At 43.2% G+C, this 23,919-nt stretch overlaps 1 protein-coding gene across 8 annotated transcripts in view; it reads right to left on the minus strand.

The window, feature by feature from the left end:
* The window catches only part of LOC110528215 (SPRY domain-containing protein 3), a 65,203-nt gene that overhangs the window by 20,576 nt on the left and 20,708 nt on the right, over positions 1 to 23,919 (minus strand). For 5 of the 8 annotated variants that reach the window (XR_005052634.2, XR_005052635.2, XR_016497348.1 and 2 more), the window contains exons 5-6: positions 13,755 to 13,890; positions 12,722 to 12,910 (exon numbers count right to left, since the gene is read on the minus strand). Coding sequence is in view for 2 of the 8 variants with exons in the window: in XM_021610074.3 (XP_021465749.3) it covers positions 12,722 to 12,910; positions 13,755 to 13,890 (325 nt within the window). In the remaining 6 variants the exon portion in view is untranslated. Of the gene's footprint in view, positions 1 to 12,716; positions 12,911 to 13,754; positions 13,891 to 23,919 lie in introns of all 8 variants that reach the window. The other 3 variants (XR_016497349.1, XR_016497350.1, XR_016497351.1) reach the window with 1 other exon arrangement.

Genomic DNA, 23,919 nt, shown 5'->3' on the forward strand with positions numbered 1-23,919 from the left:
TTTAATCTTTATCAAGGTTGTCAATAATTTTGGAAGTTACTTTTTTGGGGGGGATGGTATTGAAAATCATAGTGTGGGTATTTCAAAGTACCCCTGTATACGGTATATACGGTGCACCACCCAAGCCTAGAATGTACCATTTGTACCATGGACAAATTTAGGTTACAACAGATATCTCTGTGGTGCTTGTGAAACTATAGAATCAGGCAGACATGTACAGACACACACACACCCTCAGATAGGAATATTATACCAGTGGAGGTCGATGGGGCCATGGGCTCTTGAAGGCTTTTAGAGGCCAGGTCATGAGAGCGACAGACATGAGAATCGATTTGACTGTCTATTCAATTGAACAATTCCACTTGACTCCTCCTGTAGTGCTTTTTATACCCATTTATCATTGAGCCAATCCAACTGAAACAGGCCTAAGGCTACTGTGGCTCGCCAGGTAAAACTCTCTCAAACATAACAAAATCTCTCTGATTGCAACCAGACTGGTGGGCCAGGAACAATCTGGCATGACTTGATCAGAATCTGTAGAGCTGACAGGAGCACATGTTCCTGTACCATGTTCCTGTACACATGTTCATGTACACATGTTCCTGTACACATGTTCCTGTACTCTCCTCTAATTATAGAGTAGAGTACTATAATTGTCAATTGAGGAAAGTGTTCTCAGGTTGGAGCTAATGTGACAAATGAAATGGTCGACAAGCAAATGTGGTGGCCAATTAGGATGTCCATAATGAACAATAACAGCTTACCAGTCCAGATGAGAAAACAGAGAAGCTAAGAGGTCAAAGGGGACTGAGGTACTCCTCTCTGCCATCTCATTGATAGAGTATAAATCAAGCAAAAAAAACATTGATGGCCCGGTCATATCAATACAACTCAATGAGGTAGTCTATCTGATTCATGACCTCATTCCTCTCATAGCTTCGTTTCCCTGGTCGTTTGCTAACTACATTCAGCATTAATAACTGATCATTAATCCAACGTGACCTTGATCTGACTCTAGACATGCTTCATCTGCCAGAGAACCATGGTTCCCATCTTAAACAAATACAAAAACAGCCGTGACATGTTCTGCTTGTCTGTTGTGAAAGGATTAACGTACATGGTGTATGTGTCAGACTGCACTGTGTGTGACCCTTTCCCTCTGCCTTGATTAGCAAAGAGAATAGACAAGTACTGTAAATAAAGCGCATGGAAAAAATTATTATTACTTTACCACAATCTGTCAATGCCACTCTATTCCTTTTCCTTTCTGTAGAGCAATTACCGGCTTACCAACCAACTCTATCAACCTTTCTATTTTGTCTTCCTATTCCTCCCTCCTTCACCTTGTCCTTCTGAACTTTGAAGAAAAAAGAAAAATATAATATTGATGGATGTGAACTTGATCGTGATATTTCTTCCATGTAAATGTATTTCCTATATATCATGTCTGTGTTAGTGTTGCTTTCCGTCCCTCTCCTTACCCCAACCTGAGCTTGAACCAGGGACTCTCTGAACACATCGACACCCTCAAAGCATCGTTACCTATCGCTCCACAAAAGCCGCAGCCATTGTAGCGCAAGGGAAACAACTACTTCAAGGTCTTAGAGCAAGTGATATCACCGATTGAAACGCTACTAGCGCACACCGCTAACTAGCTAGCCATTTCACACAGGCTACTTCTTTGACGAACAAGTAGGGCTCATAGGTCTAATGACACCTTCCTAATGCAGAGTAATGGACTGTTTGTGTCTGTGGTCACGTTTAAAGGTGCTGGCCCTCCCTGTAGCATTCAGAAGGATCCGGTGGGTGTGATGACAGATCGCTAAATCTCACTCTCTCTGATCCTCAAGGTGTGTGTGTGTGTGTGTGTGTGTGTGTGTGTGTGTGTGTGTGTGAGTGTAGAGGAATGTTGGCAAGGTAAAGCACTTATTTTGTTGAACCGCTCGCTGCCTCAGCAACAGGTACAGTGAGAAGGCCGTGTTAATTTATCGATCTGTGTCGTTTTGTCAGCAGAGGCAGCAGGGCTGACCTTGGTGAACTTTATGACATCGGACTCACCGCTAATAGCTGGTCTAACATTTAAGTATAATTTAAATAGTTATTCCAATGCATATTTAAATTGCACCAACCACATATATAATAAAATGAAGAAGACTATGACCCTGATGAACCATCTGTCTTGCAGGGCACGTGCACATGCATCTGACTTTCTTCTGGTAGACATTTGATAGATTACATTTCTTGAGGGAAAACAACATTCCTGTTTAAACAACGACCAAAGATAACAGCAGTTTACAATCCTTTAGATGCCCCTGAGGTCATAGGCATCATGTCAGGTAGAATCATCTCTAGCGTTATAGATTGACTAAAAGATGCTGCAAGAGTTAATGGGAAAATTGTGCAAGGCCCAGTTCAAAATTGTGACATACATGTGTTAGACAAAGTTTCAAACAGAGTCTGAGTTTACCTATGGCAATGCAGAGTGGAATCTCATTTTGCTCATCTTCCATGTTCTCATAAATATGTGAGTTCCCATAAATACTGTCTTTTAGCACGTCGTCTTGACAGATCACTCCGGTCCGTATTGAACAACCAGTCATTACCAGAGCAAATAAGGTCATTTTGAGGGCAGATGTGGGGTTGGAGGTAGGGCTGAGTCGGTGACCGTATTACTGCCACACCAGTAGTCATGACCGCAGTTAAATTAAACGTGACTGTTGAGTCACGGTTATCTCCTCTTATGCACTCTGGACATGCGTTGGCAGTATCCAACTCGCTAATGATCATCAGGTTGCTCATGGCTTGCTACTCAGGGCTCTACTGTCCCTCTAACCACACTGACATCAATGCAAATGCAATCTAAAATCACAACAAACATTTATCATCAAAACAGTCTCAAGACTTTCAATCTCACCTCACTGTAATAAATCAATTGAAGAAGGGTTGAAACTGAGTGGAAAACATGGTCGTTCTGGATGTTGTTTTAAAGCCAAACACAAGCAAATGGACAGTGCTTTGAAGGTGACGATTAATTCAAAACCCTTCACTGTCAGGACACAACTCGCCCAAGGTTCCGTTCACCCGGTCTCCAGCTGCTGACCCGGGACCTCAAACATCGCTTCACCACAGCTCCCATCCTGATTCATCCTGACCCATCTTGTCAGTTCGTGGTGGAGGCCGATGCTTCAGATGTCGGAGTGGGGGCTGTCTGGTCCCAGCGTTCTGCCCTTGACCTCAAGCTACATCCCTGCGCCTTCTCCCATCGCCTCAATGCCACGGAAAGGAACTACGACGTGGGGGAATCGTGGCTGGCTGGAGGGGGCAGAACATCCGTTCATCGTGTGGACTGACCACAAGTACCTGGAGTAAGCCAAATGGGCCCTGCTGTTCAAACGGTTCAACTTCTCCCTCTCATACCAGCCGGGATCTAAGAGTGTCAAGCCGGATGCACTGTCCCACTGCTATAGCCCCACGATTACTACCCCGGAACCCGAGACCATCCTTCCCATCCTTCCCACTTCATGGCAACGGCACTCAGCTGTGGAATCGGGAAGCAGGTCCGTGAGGCGCAGCGTTCCCAGCCGATGCAAGCCGAAGAACACCATCACAACCGCGAAGCACGGGGGTGGCAGCATCATGCTGTGGGGGTGCTTTGCTGCGGGAGGGAAAATGATGTGGCTTTATCGAAGCAACATCTCAAGACATTAGTCAGGAAATTAAAGCTTGGTCGCAAATGGGTCTTCCAAATTGACAATTTTTTATTTAAAAAAATATTTAACCTTTATTTAACCAGGTAAGCTAGTTGAGAACAAGTTCTTATTTGCAACTGCGACCTGGCCAAGATAAAGCATAGCAGTTCGACACATACAACAACACAGAGTTATACATGGAATGAACAAAACATACAATCAGTAATACAGTAGAAAAAAAGTCTATATACAGTTAGTGCAAATTAGGTCAAATAAGGGAGAACCGCTAACCTCATCCTGTGCTAACCTCAACTGGTTACCCAGAGATGGTAAACCTCAGCCCAATGGGTATCCTTCCTACACCATGGGCAAGTCAAGGCCGTGTCCATAACCATTTCTAGCAACCATCTAGCCTACCTTTTCTGGATGCCACACAGCAGCAATGTTATGTGGGAGACTGTTTCATCATCTGAGCAAAACATAACCATGCAGTTCTGTGTCGACACCTTCTTCATTCCTTGGGTATGTCACCACCTCTTAATACAATAATTGTTTTAAAACGCTCCAGGCAGGTTTTAGCCCTGACCCCAGTACTATGCTACGCTGGAACCAACACGTACACACACATATACGCAATACATATAACACATAGGCTTGATGCAAAATAGGCATCCATCCAGCCACATACCCACAGGCAAGCACTGCGCACACACACACACACACACTTTCCACATATTCCGTATGAGGAGTTCCCACCCTGGCATGAACATGGCTAGAATATTTTCCGAATAATCTAAATCATGTTCTCCACTATATTTCACGAGGTGTGACACATCAGGACATGACATTCCGCTTTAAGATCAGATGCCAGAATATATTTTTTTCCTTTCCTGGCTTTGGAGTTAGCCTACCAAAAATGTAATTGCCACATTGTGTAAGTGGTGTGGTTGGGATTACCCCTTGTCAGGGTCAATGTGGAGTGGACACAGAGTTTGGACAGCGGTTGGACGGACGGAAAGTGGTTTTGTAATTAAAAGTAAAGGAGGTATGCAGGTTCTCCTTACCTGCCCCAGGGTCATTCAGCTGCACTCCCTAACCCTGCACTTGTCATGTTTTGTGTTTTTCGTGGACCCCAGGAAGAGTTGCTGCTGCTTCTGCAAAAGCTAATGGGGATCCTAATAAACAGTCACTATGAACCTGCTGGCCTCTGTGAATTTTACCTATAAGATAGGTCATTTGACCTATTTTTCCTACAGTGCCTTCAGAAAGTATTCAAACCCCTCGACTTATTCCACATTTTGTTGTGTTACTGCCGGAATTTTAAATGGATTCAATTTAGATTTTGTCATCACATAACACCTCAATGTCAAAGTGGAGTTGTTTTTCATATTTTTTAACATATTAATTAAAAATTAAAATCTGAAATGTCTTGGGTTAATAAGAATTCAACCCCTTTGTTATGGCAAGCCTAAATAAGTTCCGGAATAAACATGTGCTTAACAAGTCACATAATAAGTTGCATGGACTCACTCTGTGCAATAATAGTGTTTAACATGATTTTTGAATGACGACATCATCTCTGTACCCCACACATACAGATAATGGTAAGGTCCCTCAGTCGAGCAGTGAATATCAAACACAGATTCAACCACAAAGCCAGGGAGGTTTTCCAATGCCTCGAAAAGAAAGGCACCTATTGGCAGACATTGAATATCCCTTTCAGCATGGTGAAGTTATTAATTACACTTTGGATAGTGTATCAATACACTCAGTCACTACAAAGATACAGGCATCCATCCTAACACAGTTGCAGAAGAGGAAGGAAATCGCTCAGGGATATCACCATGAGGCCAATGGTGACTTTAAAACAGAGTTTAATGGCTGTGATAAGAGAAAACTGAGGACAGATGAACAACATTGTAGTTACTCCACAATACTAACCTTATTGATGGATTAAAAAGAAGAAAGCCTGTACAGTATACAAATATTCCAAAATATGCATCCTGTTTGCAATAAGGCACTCAAGTAATACTGCAAAAAATGTGGATAAACTATTTATCCTGAATACAAAGTGTTATGTTTGTGGCAAACCCAATAGAACATTGCTTAAAAATATGGAGAGTGGTACTCAGTATAGTGGTGGCAGTATAATCTATGGCAAGACTTGAAAATGGTTGTCAGCAGGGTTGGAAATTAACACCCGCCAAATGCGGGTACATTTAGTCATTGGCGGGTAAGAATGTATATTTCTCTAGCCACGTTGGCAGGTGGTCACACAGAGCATTTGGGAACCGTTAAAAAAAAAATCCAAAGCCAATATGTAGCGTTTGGTCAAATTGACAAGGCTACTAAAGTGTGACTTTGTCCTCATGTTTCTTGGCAAGTTACATCGTTTTGTTCACGTGCTATGTTGTTTGGCAAGTGGACCAAAAAGTTAATTTCCCACTCTGATAGCTCTAAGACTTAAAGGTGCTGCATGGTCAATTCGACGTCTGCATTGGCCGTGCAGCATTTACGGTGAAGTCAGGTCAGTCATTCTTATTGTGCTTCCGGGAACAGTGCAGAGCTGTTATGAAGGAAGTTGTCAACCAATCATGCCAATGTGGGGCTATACGGAGCCCTCCGCATTGTTACAAAATTTGGGAGGCTTACGGCGATGCAGTACCGAGCTGAAATTTGGCCTCTGCATGCCTCCGGAGGCTCCGCAATTGCAGCACACCCTCCATACGGAGCCTCAGACCACATTTTCGGATCAAGCATAAATGAACACTTAGCCAGAAAGGCTCATAGCTGTAAGATGCTTCTACAAAGTATTGACTTAGAAATGAAGTACATAAATATCTAATTTACATAAATATTAATTCCCCTAATACATTTACAAAAACATCACTTTTTTACTTTGTCATTATGGGGTATTGTGTGTAGAACTAAAACAGAGATGGTAATCCTCAGCCCAATGGTTATCCTTCCTACACCATGGGCAAGTCAGGGCTGTGCCCACAATCATGTCTAGCCACCATCTAGCCAACCTTTGCAGGATGCCACACAGCAGCAATGTTATGTGGGAGACGGTTTCATCATCTGAGCAAAATACAACTATGCAGTTCTGTCAACATAGCCATGCAGTTCTGTCAAAACATAACCATACAGTTCTGTCAAAACATAACCATGCAGTTCTGTCAAAACATAACCATGCAGTTCTGTCAAAACATAACCATGCAGTTCTGTCAAAACATAACCATGCAGTTCTGTCAAAACATAACCATGCAGTTCTGTCAAAACATAGCCATGCAGTTCTGTCAAAACATAGCCATGCAGTTCTGTCAAAACATAGCCATGCAGTTTTGTGTCAACACCTTCATTCCTTGGGTATGTCACCACCTCTTAATACAATAATTGTTTTAAAACGCTCCAGGCAGGTTTTAGTCCTAATGCCAGGACTATGCTACGCTGGAACCAACACGTACACACACAATACACATAGGCTTGATGCACAATAGTCATCCATCCAGCCACAGATCCACATTCACACAGGCAAGCACTGCAGACAGACACACAGACTTTCCACATATCCCGCATGAGGAGTTCCCACCCTGGCATAAATATGGCTAGAATATTTTCAGAATAATCTAATCATGTTCTCCACTATATTTCACGAGGTGTGACATCAGGACACGACATCCTGCTTTAAGATCAGATGCCAGAATCTATTTTCCTTTCCTGGCTTTGGATTTAGCCTACCAAAAAAAGTAATGGGCTGCTGTCTCCACATTTGGGAAGCGTGTGAGTGGTGTGGCTGGGATTGCCACTTGCCAGGGTCAATGTGGAGTGGACACAAGGTTTCACAGACAGTGTTTTTTGGCAGTTTTTTATTTATTTATATATATATTTTATCTTTATTTAACTAGGCAAGTCAGTTAAGAACAAATTCTTATTTTCAATGACGGCCTAGGAACAGTGGGTTAACTGCCTGTTCAGGGGCAGAACGGCAGATTCCGGTTACTAGTCCAACGCTCTAACCACTAGGCTACCCTGTTGTGGTGACGCGGTATGGGGTTGTAATTAAAAAGTGAAGGAGGTATGCAGGTTTACCTTGCCTGCCCCAGGGCCATTCAGCTGCACTCCCTAACCCTGCACAACTCTTCTACCCCCCCATGCTAACGCAGGTATGGTGTGTCTCCCCACTGAGTCAGACACCAGCCCAACAGCCTGCCTCATGACGGATACAGCCAGACAGACAACCCCCCCATCATAAATCTACATCAGAACGACAGAAAGAGAGACAGGGTGAGAGACCAAGACAGGAAAAAGAGAGCGGGACAGAGGGAGAGACAGACAGTCAGACAGGGAGATGGACACAGTGGGAGACAGACAGACAATCAAACAGACAGAAAAGGGAAAGACACACAGCTGCTGAGAGAGGTAGCCTAACAATTGGTGTGTCTGAGTGAGACATGGAAAATTACCCCAAGCAAAGTCAATATCCTGGCCCCATGGCATCCCTTCCTTCTTATACCAACAACATCCAACCACAATTGATATTCACGCCATTAATCATTGGCGCTTTTACAGTATTTCTGATACAGTCATGCATCTACTTCATTCATACCCTCCTATGCACTCAAGTACTGTACAGAGGCTGGCTACATTCTCCAACTGATACAGGAGTGTCTGTCCTTGCTATGTGACTCCTGCCATGTCTGTCTCATAGTCTACATTTCCTGCCCCATTTATTTTACCATCATTCTCACTCAGTGTGAATCGTAGCAATAAAAACAACAGCAAATCACTATTGTTTGTCAAAAGTTAATCTCCAGATCTTTAGTCTATTAATATCTTGTGTAGAGCGAGGGCAGCTTTTCTAGCCCTGCGTTGTACCAACACACTGAATCTGCAGGGAATGGCCAATTGCCCCCCCTGTACTTACTGTACTGTATCCTTGCATGCCCTGCTCTATTGGCCGCTACACCACTACACTTCTTTAAGTGTGTCTGTGCATTTCAACACCCATCTAAAGACACACAAACAGAGCTGGGCACCACCTGTCCTACAATGGGTCTCAGATGTACTGTTCCAGGAGAAACGTCCGACACAGCAGGAAAAGAGTAAGGGAGCGAGAGTGAACGAGAGAGAGAAAAGGCTAGGGAAAGCTAATATGAAGAAACCAACCAACTGAAATACGTCAAAAAAATCTAAAAAAATGTATTGGTCACATACACATGGTTAGCAGATGTTACTGCGAGTGTAACGAAATGCTTGTGCTTCTAGTTCTGACAGTGCAACAATATCAAACAATTCCACAACAAATACCTAATACACACAAATCTAAGTAAATTAATGGAATAAAAATATTTAAATATATGGATGAGCAATGTCAGAACGCATAGGGTAAGATGCAATAGATAGTATAGAATAGAGTATATACATATGAGATGAGTAATGCAAGATACAGTGCCTTGCGAAAGTATTCGGCCCCCTTGAACTTTGCGACCTTTTGCCACATTTCAGGCTTCAAACATAAAGATATAAAACTGTATTTTTTTGTGAAGAATCAACAACAAGTGGGACACAATCATGAAGTGGAACGACATTTATTGGATATTTCAAACTGTTTTAACAAATCAAAAACTGAAAAATTGGGCGTGCAAAATTATTCAGCCCCCTTAAGTTAATACTTTGTAGCGACACCTTTTGCTGCCATTACAGCTGTAAGTCGCTTGGGGTATGTCTCTATCAGTTTTGCACATCGAGAGACTGACATTTTTTCCCATTCCTCCTTGCAAAACAGCTCGAGCTCAGTGAGGTTGGATGGAGAGCATTTGTGAACAGCAGTTTTCAGTTCTTTCCACAGATTCTCGATTGGATTCAGGTCTGGACTTTGACTTGGCCATTCTAACACCTGGATATGTTTATTTTTGAACCATTCCATTGTAGATTTTGCTTTATGTTTTGGATCATTGTCTTGTTGGAAAACAAATCTCCGTCCCAGTCTCAGGTCTTTTGCAGACTCCATCAGGTTTTCTTCCAGAATGGTCCTGTATTTGGCTCCATCCATCTTCCCATCAATTTTAACCATCTTCCCTGTCCCTGCTAAAGAAAAGCAGGCCCAAACCATGATGCTGCCACCACCATGTTTGACAGTGGGGATGGTGTGTTCAGCTGTGTTGCTTTTACGCCAAACATAACGTTTTGCATTGTTGCCAAAAAGTTCAATTTTGGTTTCATCTGACCAGAGCACCTTCTTCCACATGTTTGGTGTGTCTCCCAGGTGGCTTGTGGCAAACTTTAAACAACACTTTTTATGGATATCTTTAAGAAATGGCTTTCTTCTTGCCACTCTTCCATAAAGGCCAGATGTGTGCAATATACGACTGATTGTTGTCCTATGGACAGAGTCTCCCACCTCAGCTGTAGATCTCTGCAGTTCATCCAGAGTGATCATGGGCCTCTGCATCTCTGATCAGTCTTCTCCTTGTATGAGCTGAAAGTTTAGAGGGACGGCCAGGTCTTGGTAGATTTGCAGTGGTCTGATACTCCTTCCATTTCAATATTATCGCTTGCACAGTGCTCCTTGGGATGTTTAAAGCTTGGGAAATCTTTTTGTATCCAAATCCGGCTTTAAACTTCTTCACAACAGTATCTCGGACCTGCCTGGTGTGTTCCTTGTTCTTCATGATGCTCTCTGCGCTTTTAACGGACCTCTGAGACTATCACAGTGCAGGTGCATTTATTCGGAGACTTGATTACACACAGGTGGATTGTATTTATCATCATTAGTCATTTAGGTCAACATTGGATCATTCAGAGATCCTCACTGAACTTCTGGAGAGAGTTTGCTGCACTGAAAGTAAAGGGGCTGAATAATTTTGCACGCCCAATTTTTCAGTTTTTGATTTGTTAAAAAAGTTTGAAATATCCAATAAATGTCGTTCCACTTCATGATTGTGTCCCACTTGTTGATGATTCTTCACAAAAAAATACAGTTTTATATCTTTATGTTTGAAGCCTGAAATGTGGCAAAAGGTCGCAAAGTTCAAGGGGGCCGAATACTTTCGCAAGGCACTGTATGTAAACATTATTATAGTGACTAGTGTTCCATTTATACGTTTCACCAAATTAGAGTGGGTTACCTTAAACAAGTGATTTTCTTAACCACATTCTTTTAAAGGACTTTTTTTACATACTTATTTTGGTCACTGAACTTAATGTTAATTTTCAGACATTTTCAAATATTAAAATGTGGAGTCCACGCTGATTTTGTAGTGACCTATCACTTTACATGAGCTAAGGGAAAATACCTACGGGCAGGCACTCTGCTTTTTCTCAACAAAAAAAAGTAACCATCCCAAAAGAATCATCCCAATGATATGACAAAGTTCTAATGAGGAAATGCTGTGGTTTTACATTGCTTAAAAAAAACTTAAATCTCTAACTGTCAACCTAACCAAATATGGTTTCGTATGACGATACACTACATGCTCGTTGAACATCTCATTCCAAAATCCCGTTCTGTGAGCTTATGTGGCCTACCACTTCGCGTCTGAGCCGTTGTTGCTCCTAGTTGTTTCCACTTCACAATAACAGCACTTACAGTTGACCGGGGCAGCTCTACCATGGCAGAAATATGACAAACTGACTTGTTGGACGGTGCCACTTTGAAAGTCACTGAGCTCTTCAGTACGGGCCATTCTACTGACAATGTTTGTCTATGGAGATTGCATGGCGGTGTGCTCGATTTTATACCAGTCAGCAACGGGGGTGGCTGAAATAGCCTAATTCACTAATTTAAAGGGATGTCCACATAGTGTATGTAGTAATTGCTCCAATAGAAATCCCCGATCACGCTTGTAGGCGATGTGATGGCGACGTTGGCTAGCTAAGCTCATGCACAGAAACGCGTCACCGAGTCTAACGGTCGTCTCGCGCCGAACTGGGCATGTGCAGGTCGTCAAATCAAAGGCGCTCCTTCGATATAACGTTGTTTTTGATGAAAATGAAAACGTGTCAGTTTGTCACGATCAAGATGTTGGCGTAATAACATGTACAGCTACTTAAGACATTGGGGCGAATCTAGGTTGTGGCTGGTCTGCCAAATCTGCATCGCAAGCATTCCAGGAAGTCTCGCGATGTTGGGCCACTGGGTTTAGAAACCTAACTGCAAAACGTCTAGCCCTGCTGTTGCCAGGCAACCAAAATGAAAGGTTTATTTATTTATATTGTTTTATTTAACCTTTATTTAACTAGGGAAGTCAGTTAAGAACAACTTCCTTGTTCAGGGGCAGAACGACAGATGTTTACCTTGTCAGCCCGGGGATTCGATCTAACAACCTTCAGTTACTGGCCCAACACTCTAACCACTAGGCTACCTGCCTTCACAGGTTAACAACACTAAACACCATGAATCACTGATTAGTGATATCAATAAGAAAACTATTATGAAACAATGTGAATGATTAGGTCACACCTTGACAACCCATGACATTTTTCTTGGATCTGAAGTACATGGTAGGGGGTTCAGTCAACAAAGGAAGACTCCATGCTCTCATATCAAAATTCCTTCTGAAGCAGCAAGCATTCCAGGCCTCCCCCTCAGTTTTCCACCTTAAACAGACTTTGGTAATCTATAGGTGTGTAGAGATAATCCCAGGTGTAGCTAAAGTATGAAGGCTGTTTTCACAGAGCAAGAGTAACTGCTGCCTTCAGCAAGCATGCCATTGCCAAACACAGGCAGGTATCCACTCAGCAGTTACCAACAGACACCAACATTCAAACACACACAGACTGAAACACAGATACAAACATATAAAGACTATTTCCGATATCCACACTGGCATACTACTTGAATGAAGCAATATATTGGGCATGCATTCTAAGTGGTATGCTAGTATGGACATTGGAACTTAACCATACCCTCTCTCTTCATACAAAGGATGTTATTCATATTCATATTCTTCACTTGAAGAAGACTATGTGAATAACATTAATTATGTATGAAGTAGCCTAAAAGACAACAGGCAAAGCCAGGACCTTACTGAGCCAGTGAACCTGACGTCATGGAGACGCCCCCACTCGTCCTCGTGGCTGTCCACTATCATCAGTCCGTCTTCCTTCTCCATCCCCCACTCCACTTGCAGGTCCAGCTGCACCTCCTCCCCCAGGGAGTGCATCCCCACGGCCGGGTAGAGCGCCTCTGGAGACACTGGGACCACCACCGTGCCCACCTAAACGCAAACACAATGTTACTAATATGTCATATGGGTGACAGAGATTGAGTCTGGACCAGTCCAGGACCATTGACTAAGACCAGACCCTTGACCCTGACTACATGTACAGTATGTGGTCTCGAGAGTAAGACTACAAAATTGAGACTCCATCTCTGATATGTGGCGCAATCTGCATTCATTGTTACATATCAGAGATGGAGTCTCAATTTTGTAGTCTTACTCTCGAGAACACATACTGTACATGTAGTCAGGGTCAAGGGTCTGGTCTTAGTCTGGGTCTAGTACTCAATGGTCCTGGACTGGTCCAGACTCAATCTCTGTCACCCATATGACATATTAGTATACAACTATGCAGTTCTGTCAAAACATAGCCATGCAGTTCTGTCAAAACATAACCATGCAGTTCTGTCAAAACATAACCATGCAGTTCTGTCAAAACATAACCATGCAGTTCTGTCAAAACATAACCATGCAGTTCTGTCAAAACATAACCATGCAGTTCTGTCAAAACATAACCATGCAGTTCTGTCAAAACATAACCATGCAGTTCTGTCAAAACATAACCATACAGTTCTGTCAAAACATAACCATGCAGTTCTGTCAAAACATAACCATGCAGTTCTGTCAAAACATAACCATGCAGTTCTGTCAAAACATAACCATGCAGTTCTGTCAAAACATAACCATGCAGTTCTGTCAAAACATAACCATGCATATCCATTCATATCATAGAACATATGAATACCAGAGGGAGGTGCAGTAATCTTTTTCAAATGACAGCAAGAGCTTGGTTGTATGTAGTAGGCATACGTGTGTGAAAGAGACTAAAATCTTAGCTTACTTCTTTTCCATTTTTGGTGAAGAAGACCGTCGTTTGTCTGTCCTCGAATGCCTCTAGGTAGATCCCACAGCCAATACGATCGCCACAATTACACTTGGGACCAAACTGCTGTCCAATAGTGTTCCCATTGTACAGCCTGTGGATTGCCAGATGTGAGAAGTGAGGGTGCTGGCTGAGCCACAGCTCGGGCAGCTATATTCAGTCAGGTCCATAATTATTGGCACACTTGATACAAAATTAGCAAAACTGACTGTCTGAAATAAATAATACAAATACTGAGCTATGTTGCATGCGCCAGAAATATTGAAAATTATATTATTTTATACTAACACAATTGCTCAGAGAGAGATTTTGTTTAACAAGTAATAAAGAATTATTGGAAACCCTCTTTTCAGTACTCAAGCACCTTACACTTTGTATTTGTTAAGGATCCCCATTAGTTGCTGCCTTGGCAGTAGCTACTCTTCCTGCCATCCAGCAACATTAAGAAAGGTATATACAGTTTAAAATATTACATGACATTACATTTCATAACACTTTACCCAATACATTTAGTGTGTTCCCTTAGGCCACTACTCTACTATCACATATTTACAATACAACATCCATCTGTACGTGTTTGTAGAGTGCGCGTCTTATCATGTGTATGTGCGTCTCTTCACAGTCCCCGGTGTTCCATAAGGTGTATTTTTATATCAGTTAGCTGATGGCTCTATGTAGTACTGTGCACCTCCTATAGTCTTATGTTGACTTGGGGATTCTGAAGAGACCTTTGGTGGCATGTCTTGTGTTGTATGCATGGGTATCCACGCTGTATTCTAGTAGTTTAAACAGACATTTCGATGCATTCAGCATGTCAACACTTCTTACAAAAACAAGTACTAATGAAGTCAATCTCCTCCACTTTGAGCCATGAGAGACTTACATGCATATTATTAATGTTAGCTCCCCATTTAAATTTAAGGGGCAGTTGTGCTGCTTTGTTCTGAGACAATTGTAATTTTCAGAGGTCCCTCTTTGTGGCACCTGACCACACAACTGGACAGTAGTCAAAAGTGGTTTGTCCTTTAAAATGTGCAACGTACTGCAGCACAGCTTGCATGGTGCCACATAATTCTATGGCACGTTATCCTCTGACACCGCCTGGTATAGAGGTCCTGGATGGCAGGAAGCAAGGCCACAGTGATGTACTGGGCCGATTGCACTACCCTCTGTAGTGCCTGGAAGTCGGAGGCTGAGCAGTTGCCATACCAGGCAGTGATGCAACTCTCGATGGTGCAGCTGTAAAACATTTTGAGGATCTGAGGACCCATGCCAAATCTTTTCAGTCTCCTGAGGGGGAATAGGTTTTGTCGTGCCCTCTTCACGACTGTCTGACTGTCTGTCTTAGTTTGTTGGTGATGTGGACACCAAGGAACTTGAAGCTCTCAACCTGCTCACTACAGCCCCGTTGATGAGAATGGGGGTGTGCTCAGTCCTCTTTTTCCTGTAGTCCACAATCATCTTCTTTGCCTTCATCACATTGAGGGAGAGTTTGTTGTCCTGGCACCACATGGCCAGGTCTCTGACCTCCTCCCTATAGGCTGTCTCGTCGTTGTCGGTGATCAGGCTTACCACTGTTGTGTCATCGGCAAACTTAATGATGGTGTTGACGTCGTGCCTGGCCGTGCAGTCATGAGTGAACTGAGCACACACCCATGAGGGGCCCCTGTGTTGAGGATCAGCGAGGCGGATGTGTAGTTACCTACCCTTACCACCTGGGGGTAGCCCGTCAGGAAGTCCAGGATCCAGTTGCAGAGGGAGGTGTTTAGTCCCAGGTTCTAGGGTTTCTGGGATAATAGGTGTTGATGTGAGCCATGACCAGCCTTTCAAAGTACTTCATGGCTACAGACATAAGTGCTACGGGTTGGTAGTCATTTAGGCAGGTTACCTTAGTGTTCTTGGGCACCGGCACTATGGTGGTCTGCTTAAAACATGTTGGTATTACAGACTCGGACAGGGAGAGGTTGAAAATGTCAGTTTAGACACTTGCGTAAAGGCACTTGGTCCCAGTGATGTACTGGGCAGTACTCACAACCCTCTGTAGCGCCTTACGGTCAGATGCCAAGCAGTTGCCAAACCAGGCGGTGATGCAACCGGCCAGGATGCTCTCGATTGTGCAGCTGTAGAATTTTGAGGATCTGGGGACCCATGGGTCTAGGATTTCTGTTTTTTTCCCCTCTGGTTTCACATGTGACATGCTGGTAGAAATTAGGTACAACGGATTTAAGTTTGCCTGCATTGAAGTCCCCGGCCACAAGGAGCGCAGCTTCTGGATAAGCATTTTCTTGTTTGCTTGTAAAGCTTGTTGAGTGTGGTCTTAGTGCCAGAATTGGTAGTAAATAAACAGCTACAAATAATATAGATGAGAACTCTCTTGGTAGATAGCAGAGTTGGTTAGGTGCACGTAAAACAGCAGCCATCCCCTCCGGCGCCATTATAGTGGAGTCATATGCACACATAGCCACACTGGCTTTACTCAAGGCCAGTGGCATGTCATTGGTAAAGATTACTTTTTTCAAAGGGCCGCGACAGCTGCCCTGGGGAATTCCTGATTCTACCTGGATTATGTTGGAGAGGCTTCCATTAAATAACACCCTCTGTGTTTTGTTAGACTGTTAACTCCTTATCCACAATATAGCAGGGGGTGTAAAGCCAGAACACATACGTTTTTCCCATCAGCAGACTATGTCAAAAGCTGCACTGAAGTCCAACAAAACAGCTCCCACAATCTTTTTATTATCAATTTCAATTTCTCTATGCATCAGTCATTTTTTTACCTTTATTTAACTAGGCAAGTCAGTTAAGAACAAATTCTTATTTTCAATGACGGCCTAGGAACAGTGGGTTAACTAGCTGTTCAGGGGCAGAACGACAGATTTGTACCTTGTCAGCTCGGGGATTTGAACTTGCAACCTTCCGGTTACTAGTCCAAAGCTCTAACCACTAACTAGGCTACCCTGCCGCCCCAAGTCCTGTGCTTGTTGAATGTCCTTCCCTATTAGCGTGCTGAAAGTCTGTTGTCAATTTGTTTATTGTAAAATAACATTGTATCTGGTCAAATAAAACAAACTATTTTTTCCAAAAGGGTTGGTAACAGGCCGATTGGTTGGCTATTTGAGTTTCCTTCCAGGCCTGAGGACACACACTTCCTAGCAGGCTTAGATTGAAGAGATGGCACATAGGAGTGGCAATATCGTCTGCTATTATCCTCAGTCATTTTCCATCAAAGTTGTCAGACACCGGTGGCTTGTCATTGTTGATAGACAAAAAAAAGTAACTTCTTCCACACTCACTTTACGGAATTCAAAATGTACCTTTTTTTTGCCATTTACCTTTTTCATAGTGTAGTTTCTTCTTGTTTTTATTCAGTTTAGTCTATTTGCAGTACGTTTGCTAATTGGTTATGTAGCCAGACTTATTTACCATTCCTTTTGCTTCATCCCTCTCAACAATACAATGTTTAATGACACGGAGGCCTTTTTCTAAAATGTTTTATGGAGATTGGAGAACACATTGGGAGGGATCTTAGATTCTGTATAAAGGAATGGTCTTTCTAGATCCTTGATATGCTTCGTCTGCGCTTATGGATTGCCCTTTTCAATTTAAACCACAGGTTTTCAATGGGGTTCAAGTCCGGAGACAGATGGCCATTGCAAAATGTTGATTTTGTGGTCAATTAACCATTTCTTTGTGGATTTTCATGTGTGCATGGTGTTATTGCCTTGCTGGAAGATCCACGGCATTGGCACTTGGATTGGAACCGGTGCTATGGTCAGATGACATGAAAATAGAGCTCTTTGGCCAGACACACCAGTAGTGGGTTTGGTGTTGAAAAACAGAAGCATATGGAGAAAAGTACCTCATACCAACAGTACCTCATACCTCAAGTGGAAAATGGCGCCGACAGAGATGGTTGCCTTGTTTCGAGTCCTTAGGAAACTATGCAGTATTTAGTTTTTTTAATGTATTATTTCTTACATTGTTACCCCAGGAAATCTTAAGTCTTATTACATACAGCCAGGAAGAACCATTGGATATAAGAGCGACGTCAATTTACCAACATTACGACCAGGAATACAACTTTCCCGAAGCGGGTCCTCTGTTTGGCCCACCACCCAGGACAATGGATCTAATCCCAGAAGCTGACCCAAAACAACGATGCAGCAGGAGGGGCAGACGGTGCGGCCTCCTGGTCAGGCTGCGTAGATGTGCACATCGCCCACTGCTCCCGAGTATACTACACGCCACTGTCCAGTCTCTTGACAACAAGGTAGATGAAATTCGAGCAAGGGTTGCCTTCCAGAGAGACATCAGAGATTGTAACATTCTCTGTTTCATAGAAACATGTCTCTCTCGCGGGATATGTTGTTGGAATCTGTTCAGCCACCAGGCTTCTCCATAAACACCTCTGGGAAGAGGAAGGACGGGGGTGTATGCTTCATGATTAACGACTCATGGTGTAATCATAACAACATACAGGAACTCAAATCCTTCTGCTCACCCGTCCTAGAATTCCTTACAAACAAATTCCGGTCATAAGACAATTCTCGTCAGTTATCGTCATAGCCGTGAACATTCCCCCTCAAGCAGACAGCATTACGGCCCTCAAAGAATTTCACTGGACTATATGCAAACTGGAAATCATACATCCGGAGGCTGCATTTACTGGAGCTGGGGATTTTAACAAAGCAAATTTAAGAACAAGGCTACCTAAAATCTATCAGCATATTGATTGCAGTACTCGCGGGGGTAATACGCTCAATCACTGCTACTCTAACTTCCGCGATGCATACAAAGCCCTCCCCCGCACTCCCTTCGGCAAATCCCACCACAACGCCATCTTGCTCCTACCGTCTTATTAGGCAGAAACTCAAACAGGATGTACCAGTGACTAGAACCATTCAACGCTGGTGTGGCCAATCGGAATCCACGCTTCAGGATTGTTTTGATCATGCGTACTGGGATATGTTCCGGTCAGCCCCAACAGGTCCACATACGATGCAAACGCCATCACACTGCCCTATCACATCTGGACAAGAGGAATACCTATGTAAGAATGCTGTTCATTGACTACAGCTCAGCATTCAACACCATAGTGCCCTCCAAGCTCATCATCATTTGAAGGGCACCCCCCAAGTAGTGAATGTAGGAAACAACATCTCCACTTTGCTGACCCTCAACACTGGGGCCCCACAAGGGTGCGTGCTCAGCCCCCTCCTGTACTCCCTGTTCACCCACGACTGAGTGGCCATGCACGCCTCCAACTCAATCAGTTTGTAGACGACACAACAGTAGTTGGCTTGATTACCAACAATGACGGGGCAGCCTACAGGGAGGAGGTGAAGGCACTCGGAGTGTTGTGTCAGGAAATCAACCTCTCACTCAACGTCAACAAAACAAAGGAGATGATCGTGGACTTCAGGAAACAACAGAGGGAGAATCCCCCTATCCACATCGAGGGGACAGCAGTAGAGGTGAAAGGTTCCTTGGCGTAAACATCACACAAACTGAAAAGTCCACCCACACAGACAGTGTGGTGAAGGCGCAAAAACCCTGACAAACTTCTACAGATGCACAATCGAGAGCATCCTGTCGGGCTGTATCACCGCCTGGTACAGCAACTGCTCCGCCCATAACCGTAAGGCTCTCCAGAGGGTAGTGAGGTCTGCACAACACATCACCGGGGGCAAACTACCTGCCCTCCAGGACACCTACACCACCCGATGTCACAGGAAGGCCAAAAAGATCATCAAGGACAACAACCACCCGAGCCACTGCCTGTTCACCCCGCTATCATCCAGAAGCCGAGGTCAGTACAGGTGCATCAAAGCAGGGACCAAGAGACTGAAAAACAGCTTCTATCTCAAGGCCATCAGACTGTTAAACAGCCATCACTAACATTGAGTGGCTGCTGTCAACATACGGACTCAACTCCAGCCACTTTAATAATGGAAAAATTGATGTAATAAATGTATCACTAGCCACTTTAAACAATGCCACTTCATATGTTTACATATCCTACATTACTCATCTCATATGTATATACTGTACTCTATACCATCTACTGCATCTTACCTATTCCGTTCAATACCATCACTCATTCATATATTTTTTTTTTTATGTACATATTCTTATACATTCCTTTACACTTGTGTGTATAAGGTAGTTGTTGTGAAATTGTTAGGTTAGATTACTCGTTGGATATTACTGCATTGTCGGAACTAGAAGCACAAGCATTTCGCAACACTCGCAGTAACATCTGCTAACCATGTGTACGCGTCAAATCAAATTTGATGATTTGATTTGGGCCATTGAGGGTTCTCTTCCCCCTCGCTTCTATCCTAAAAAATATCCACTACCAAAGGAATCATAGCTGTAATCCAGATCTGCATCAAGAGAAGATGCACTCGAGTGAGGAGGTGGGGTAGCCTGTCGTTGGTTGTCTCTGACGCCACTGCTCGTTTGTCTACGGCCTTGCCGGGGATTCCCTCCCCAGCTACACCTCGTTCTGTTTATAGTCATTGGAGTGTCAATCGAACTCCTTTATCTTCCTCGCTCTGATGTCCTACTCCAGGTCAGTCTTGAATTTCAGAAGTGTGCTTTCCATACTTGTGAGTTTCTCTGGGTCAGTTATTGAGGCGTGCAGTTGTAATCTCACCGCTTGTATCTTCTCACATATTCCATCCATGAATAATGAGAACCATGAACACAAATGAGCATTTGTTCGTTATTTAGCACACACCGGTCACAAAGTCTCATTGTCTCTGCAGATTGTGGGTGCCTTCTGGATTCTAAGGCCTCATGGAATCAGTTTCTTGCCCAAATAGTCATTCAAAGTGACAGAGTGGATGGAGATGCAGATGAATCCCTCTGTCATATAGGTGTTTCAGTCTCTTTTGTAGTGAATCCGTTGTTTTAACTGGATCAACATGATTGTCAAACAAAGTGTCATAATGTGGGCATAATCTTCCATTGTGAATTCAAATGTCTTATGGAGGTTAAAATCCTCTTCATTTCGATTTGTCATCTCAGATTGACACACAAATGGAGGTGCGTAATGGAGTCTTGCAGCTTGGAGTGTGAAAAGGAAATACCATCTACAGAAAAGTTTGTGGTCATACGCACTTCCTAAAAAACTTCAGTGCAGGGCTAATACAGAATACTTGTAAAGAACAGAACCGGCAACTGTAAAAAAAATAAAAAAAATATTACATTGGAAACAGTTGGAATACCCGCCGATATGACCATTACGTGCAGTGGCGGTAGATAAAATGACAGTGACGTATTTCAAAAACGACTTGTGTACCTCTAATAATTTGATATCAATGAGATGGGCACATGTAGTAGCTACAGAATAACTAATATATATATATATATATATATATATATATATATATATATATATATATATATATATATATATATATATATATATCACACACACACAGATTTTCTATTGGGTTCAGGTCTGGAGACTGGCTAGGCCACTCCAGGACCTTGAGATGCTTCTTACGGAGCCACTCCTTAGTTGCCCTGGCTGTGTGTTTCGGGTCGTTGTCATGCTGGAAGACCCAGCCACGACCCATCTTCAATGCTCTTACTAAGGGAAGGAGGTTGTTGGCCAAGATCTCACGATACATGGCCCCATCCATCCTCCCCTCAATACGGTGCAGTCGTCCTGTCCCCTTTGCAGAAAAGCATCCCATAAGAATGTTTCCACCTCCATGCTTGATGATGTTCTTGGGGTTATACTCATCCTTCTTCTTCTTCCTCCAAACACGGCAAGTGGAGTTTAAACCAAAAAGCTCTATTTTTGTCTCATCAGACCACATGACCTTCTCCCATTCATCCTCTGGATTATCCAGATGGTCATTGGCAAACTTCAGACGGGCCTGGACATGCGCTGGCTTGAGCAGGGGGACCTTGCGTGCGCTGCAGGATTTTAACCCATGACGGCGTAGTGTGTTACTAATGGTTTCCTTTGAGACTGTGGTCCCAGGGATTTGAACTTGCAACCTTTTGGTTACTAGTCCAACACTCTAAACACTAGGCTACTTATTCCACAACTAAGTCAAATGTCAGATCTGACTTCCCCTTTCCCTCCTGAGTAACCAGTAAACATTTGCCTGCTTCAACTTTCTTTGTCACGTCCTCCGCATTCATTTAGCTGTCGACATTACTGTGTTTGGAATTTGTTATAACCAATTTATTGAGGTGATTATTAGGGATGCACGATATATCGGTGAAGATATCGGAATCTGACGATATTAGCTAAAAATGCCAACATCGCCAATGGCCCAATGTCTAGTTTAACGCCAATGTGCAAAACCGATGTCAAAGCTGACGTGCATACTAACATGACGTAATGACACCACGTAAAATGTAGTGCTACACATGCAACACAGTATTCCTAACCTAGACCACAATGTCTGCTGCGTGGATCGAGCAGTCATTTGAAAGAATATTTCAGCGAGACAACTCAAAAAGGTGAAATCCAATAATGCCAAGATAATAGAATTCATTGCCCCTTCTCTGTCGTGTGTGATGTTGGCTTTCAATGAATGGTCGAGCACCAGTACACACTAAGTTACCAAGTGCGCTATTTTTCAGATGTTTCCCTACCGGAGTTACACAGTATAGCGTCACTGCTATTAGCTTCACGACTGACATTTGGACCAGCGATATCAGCCCCATGAGCATGCTGAGTCTGACAGCACAGTGGGTCGTCGGGGATATTGTACTGAGGAAGTCGTATTTCATGGTTGTCATACCGCTGCTGCCATTTCAATGGCATTTGAGAATATGTTCAAAACTTGGAAACATAAAACACACTAGCTAGCTCCATTCAAACAACTGACTTGAGAAATAAGCTCAACAACTGCGCCTGCAGCAGACATGATACCCTCTGTTATGGCATTGAAACGCTTGCTCAACAAAACTGGCGACACAGGCTGTGAACAAGCAATTCGGTGGAATTCTCTCTTTACTGTGTCAACACCATGCTCGATGTTACAGTTGAAGTCGGAAGTTTACATACAACTTAACCAAATATATTTAAACTCAGTTTTTCACAATTCCTGACATTTAATCCAAGTAACAATTCCCTGTTTTAGGTCAGTTAGGATTACCACTTTATTTTAAGAATGTGAAATGTCAGAATAATAGTAGAGAGAATTATTTATTTCAGCTTTTATTTCTTTCATCACATTCCCAGTGGGTCAGAAGTTTACATACACTCAATTAGTATTTGGTAGCATTGCCTTTAAATTGTTTAACTTGGGTCAAACGTTTTGGGTAGCCTTCCACAAGCTTCCCACAATAAGTTGGGTGAAGTTTGGCCCATTCCTCCTGACAGAGCTGGTGTAACTGAGTCAGGTTTGTAGGCCTCCTTACTCACACATGCTTTTTCAGTTCTGCCCACAAATGTTCTATAGGATTGAGGTTAGGGGTTTGTGATGGCCACTCCAATACCTTGACTTTGTTGTCCTTAAGCCATTTTGCCACAACTTTGGAAGTATGCTTGGGGTCAGTGTCCATTCGGAAGACCCATTTGCGACCAAGCTTGAACTTGACTGATGTCTTGAGATGTTTCTTCAATATAGCCGCATCAGTTTCCTCCCTCATGTTTGCTCTATTTTGTGAAGTGCACCAGTCCCTCCTGCAGCAAAGCACCCGCACAGCATGATGCTGCCATCCTCGTGCTTCACGGTTGGGATGGTGTTCTTCTGCTTGCAAGTCTCCCCTTTTTCTCCAAACATAACAATGGTCATTATGGCCAAACAGTTCTATTTTTGTTTCATCAGACCAGAGGACATTTCTCAAAAAAGTATGATCTTTGTCCCCATGTGCAGTTGCAAACTGTAGTCTGGCTTTTTTATGGCGGTTTTGGAGCAGTGGCTTCTTCCTTGCTGAGCGGCCTTTCAGGTTATGTCGATGTAGGACTCGTTTTACTGTGGATATAGATACTTTTGTATCTGCTGAGGAAGAGGCCACGGACAGATAGAGGAGAAACTTCACTGCTTGACATGTGTGATGAAATCCTGGTAGAGAATGAAACGACTGAACAAATGAACAATGAAACAGCACAGCAAGTAAGTGAATGAAATAGGTTTTGATTATGTTT

This window comes from Oncorhynchus mykiss, chromosome 7 (assembly GCF_057628025.1).
Source record: "Oncorhynchus mykiss isolate SJ-2025 chromosome 7, ASM5762802v1, whole genome shotgun sequence".
NCBI classification, from domain to species: Eukaryota; Metazoa; Chordata; class Actinopteri; order Salmoniformes; family Salmonidae; genus Oncorhynchus; species Oncorhynchus mykiss.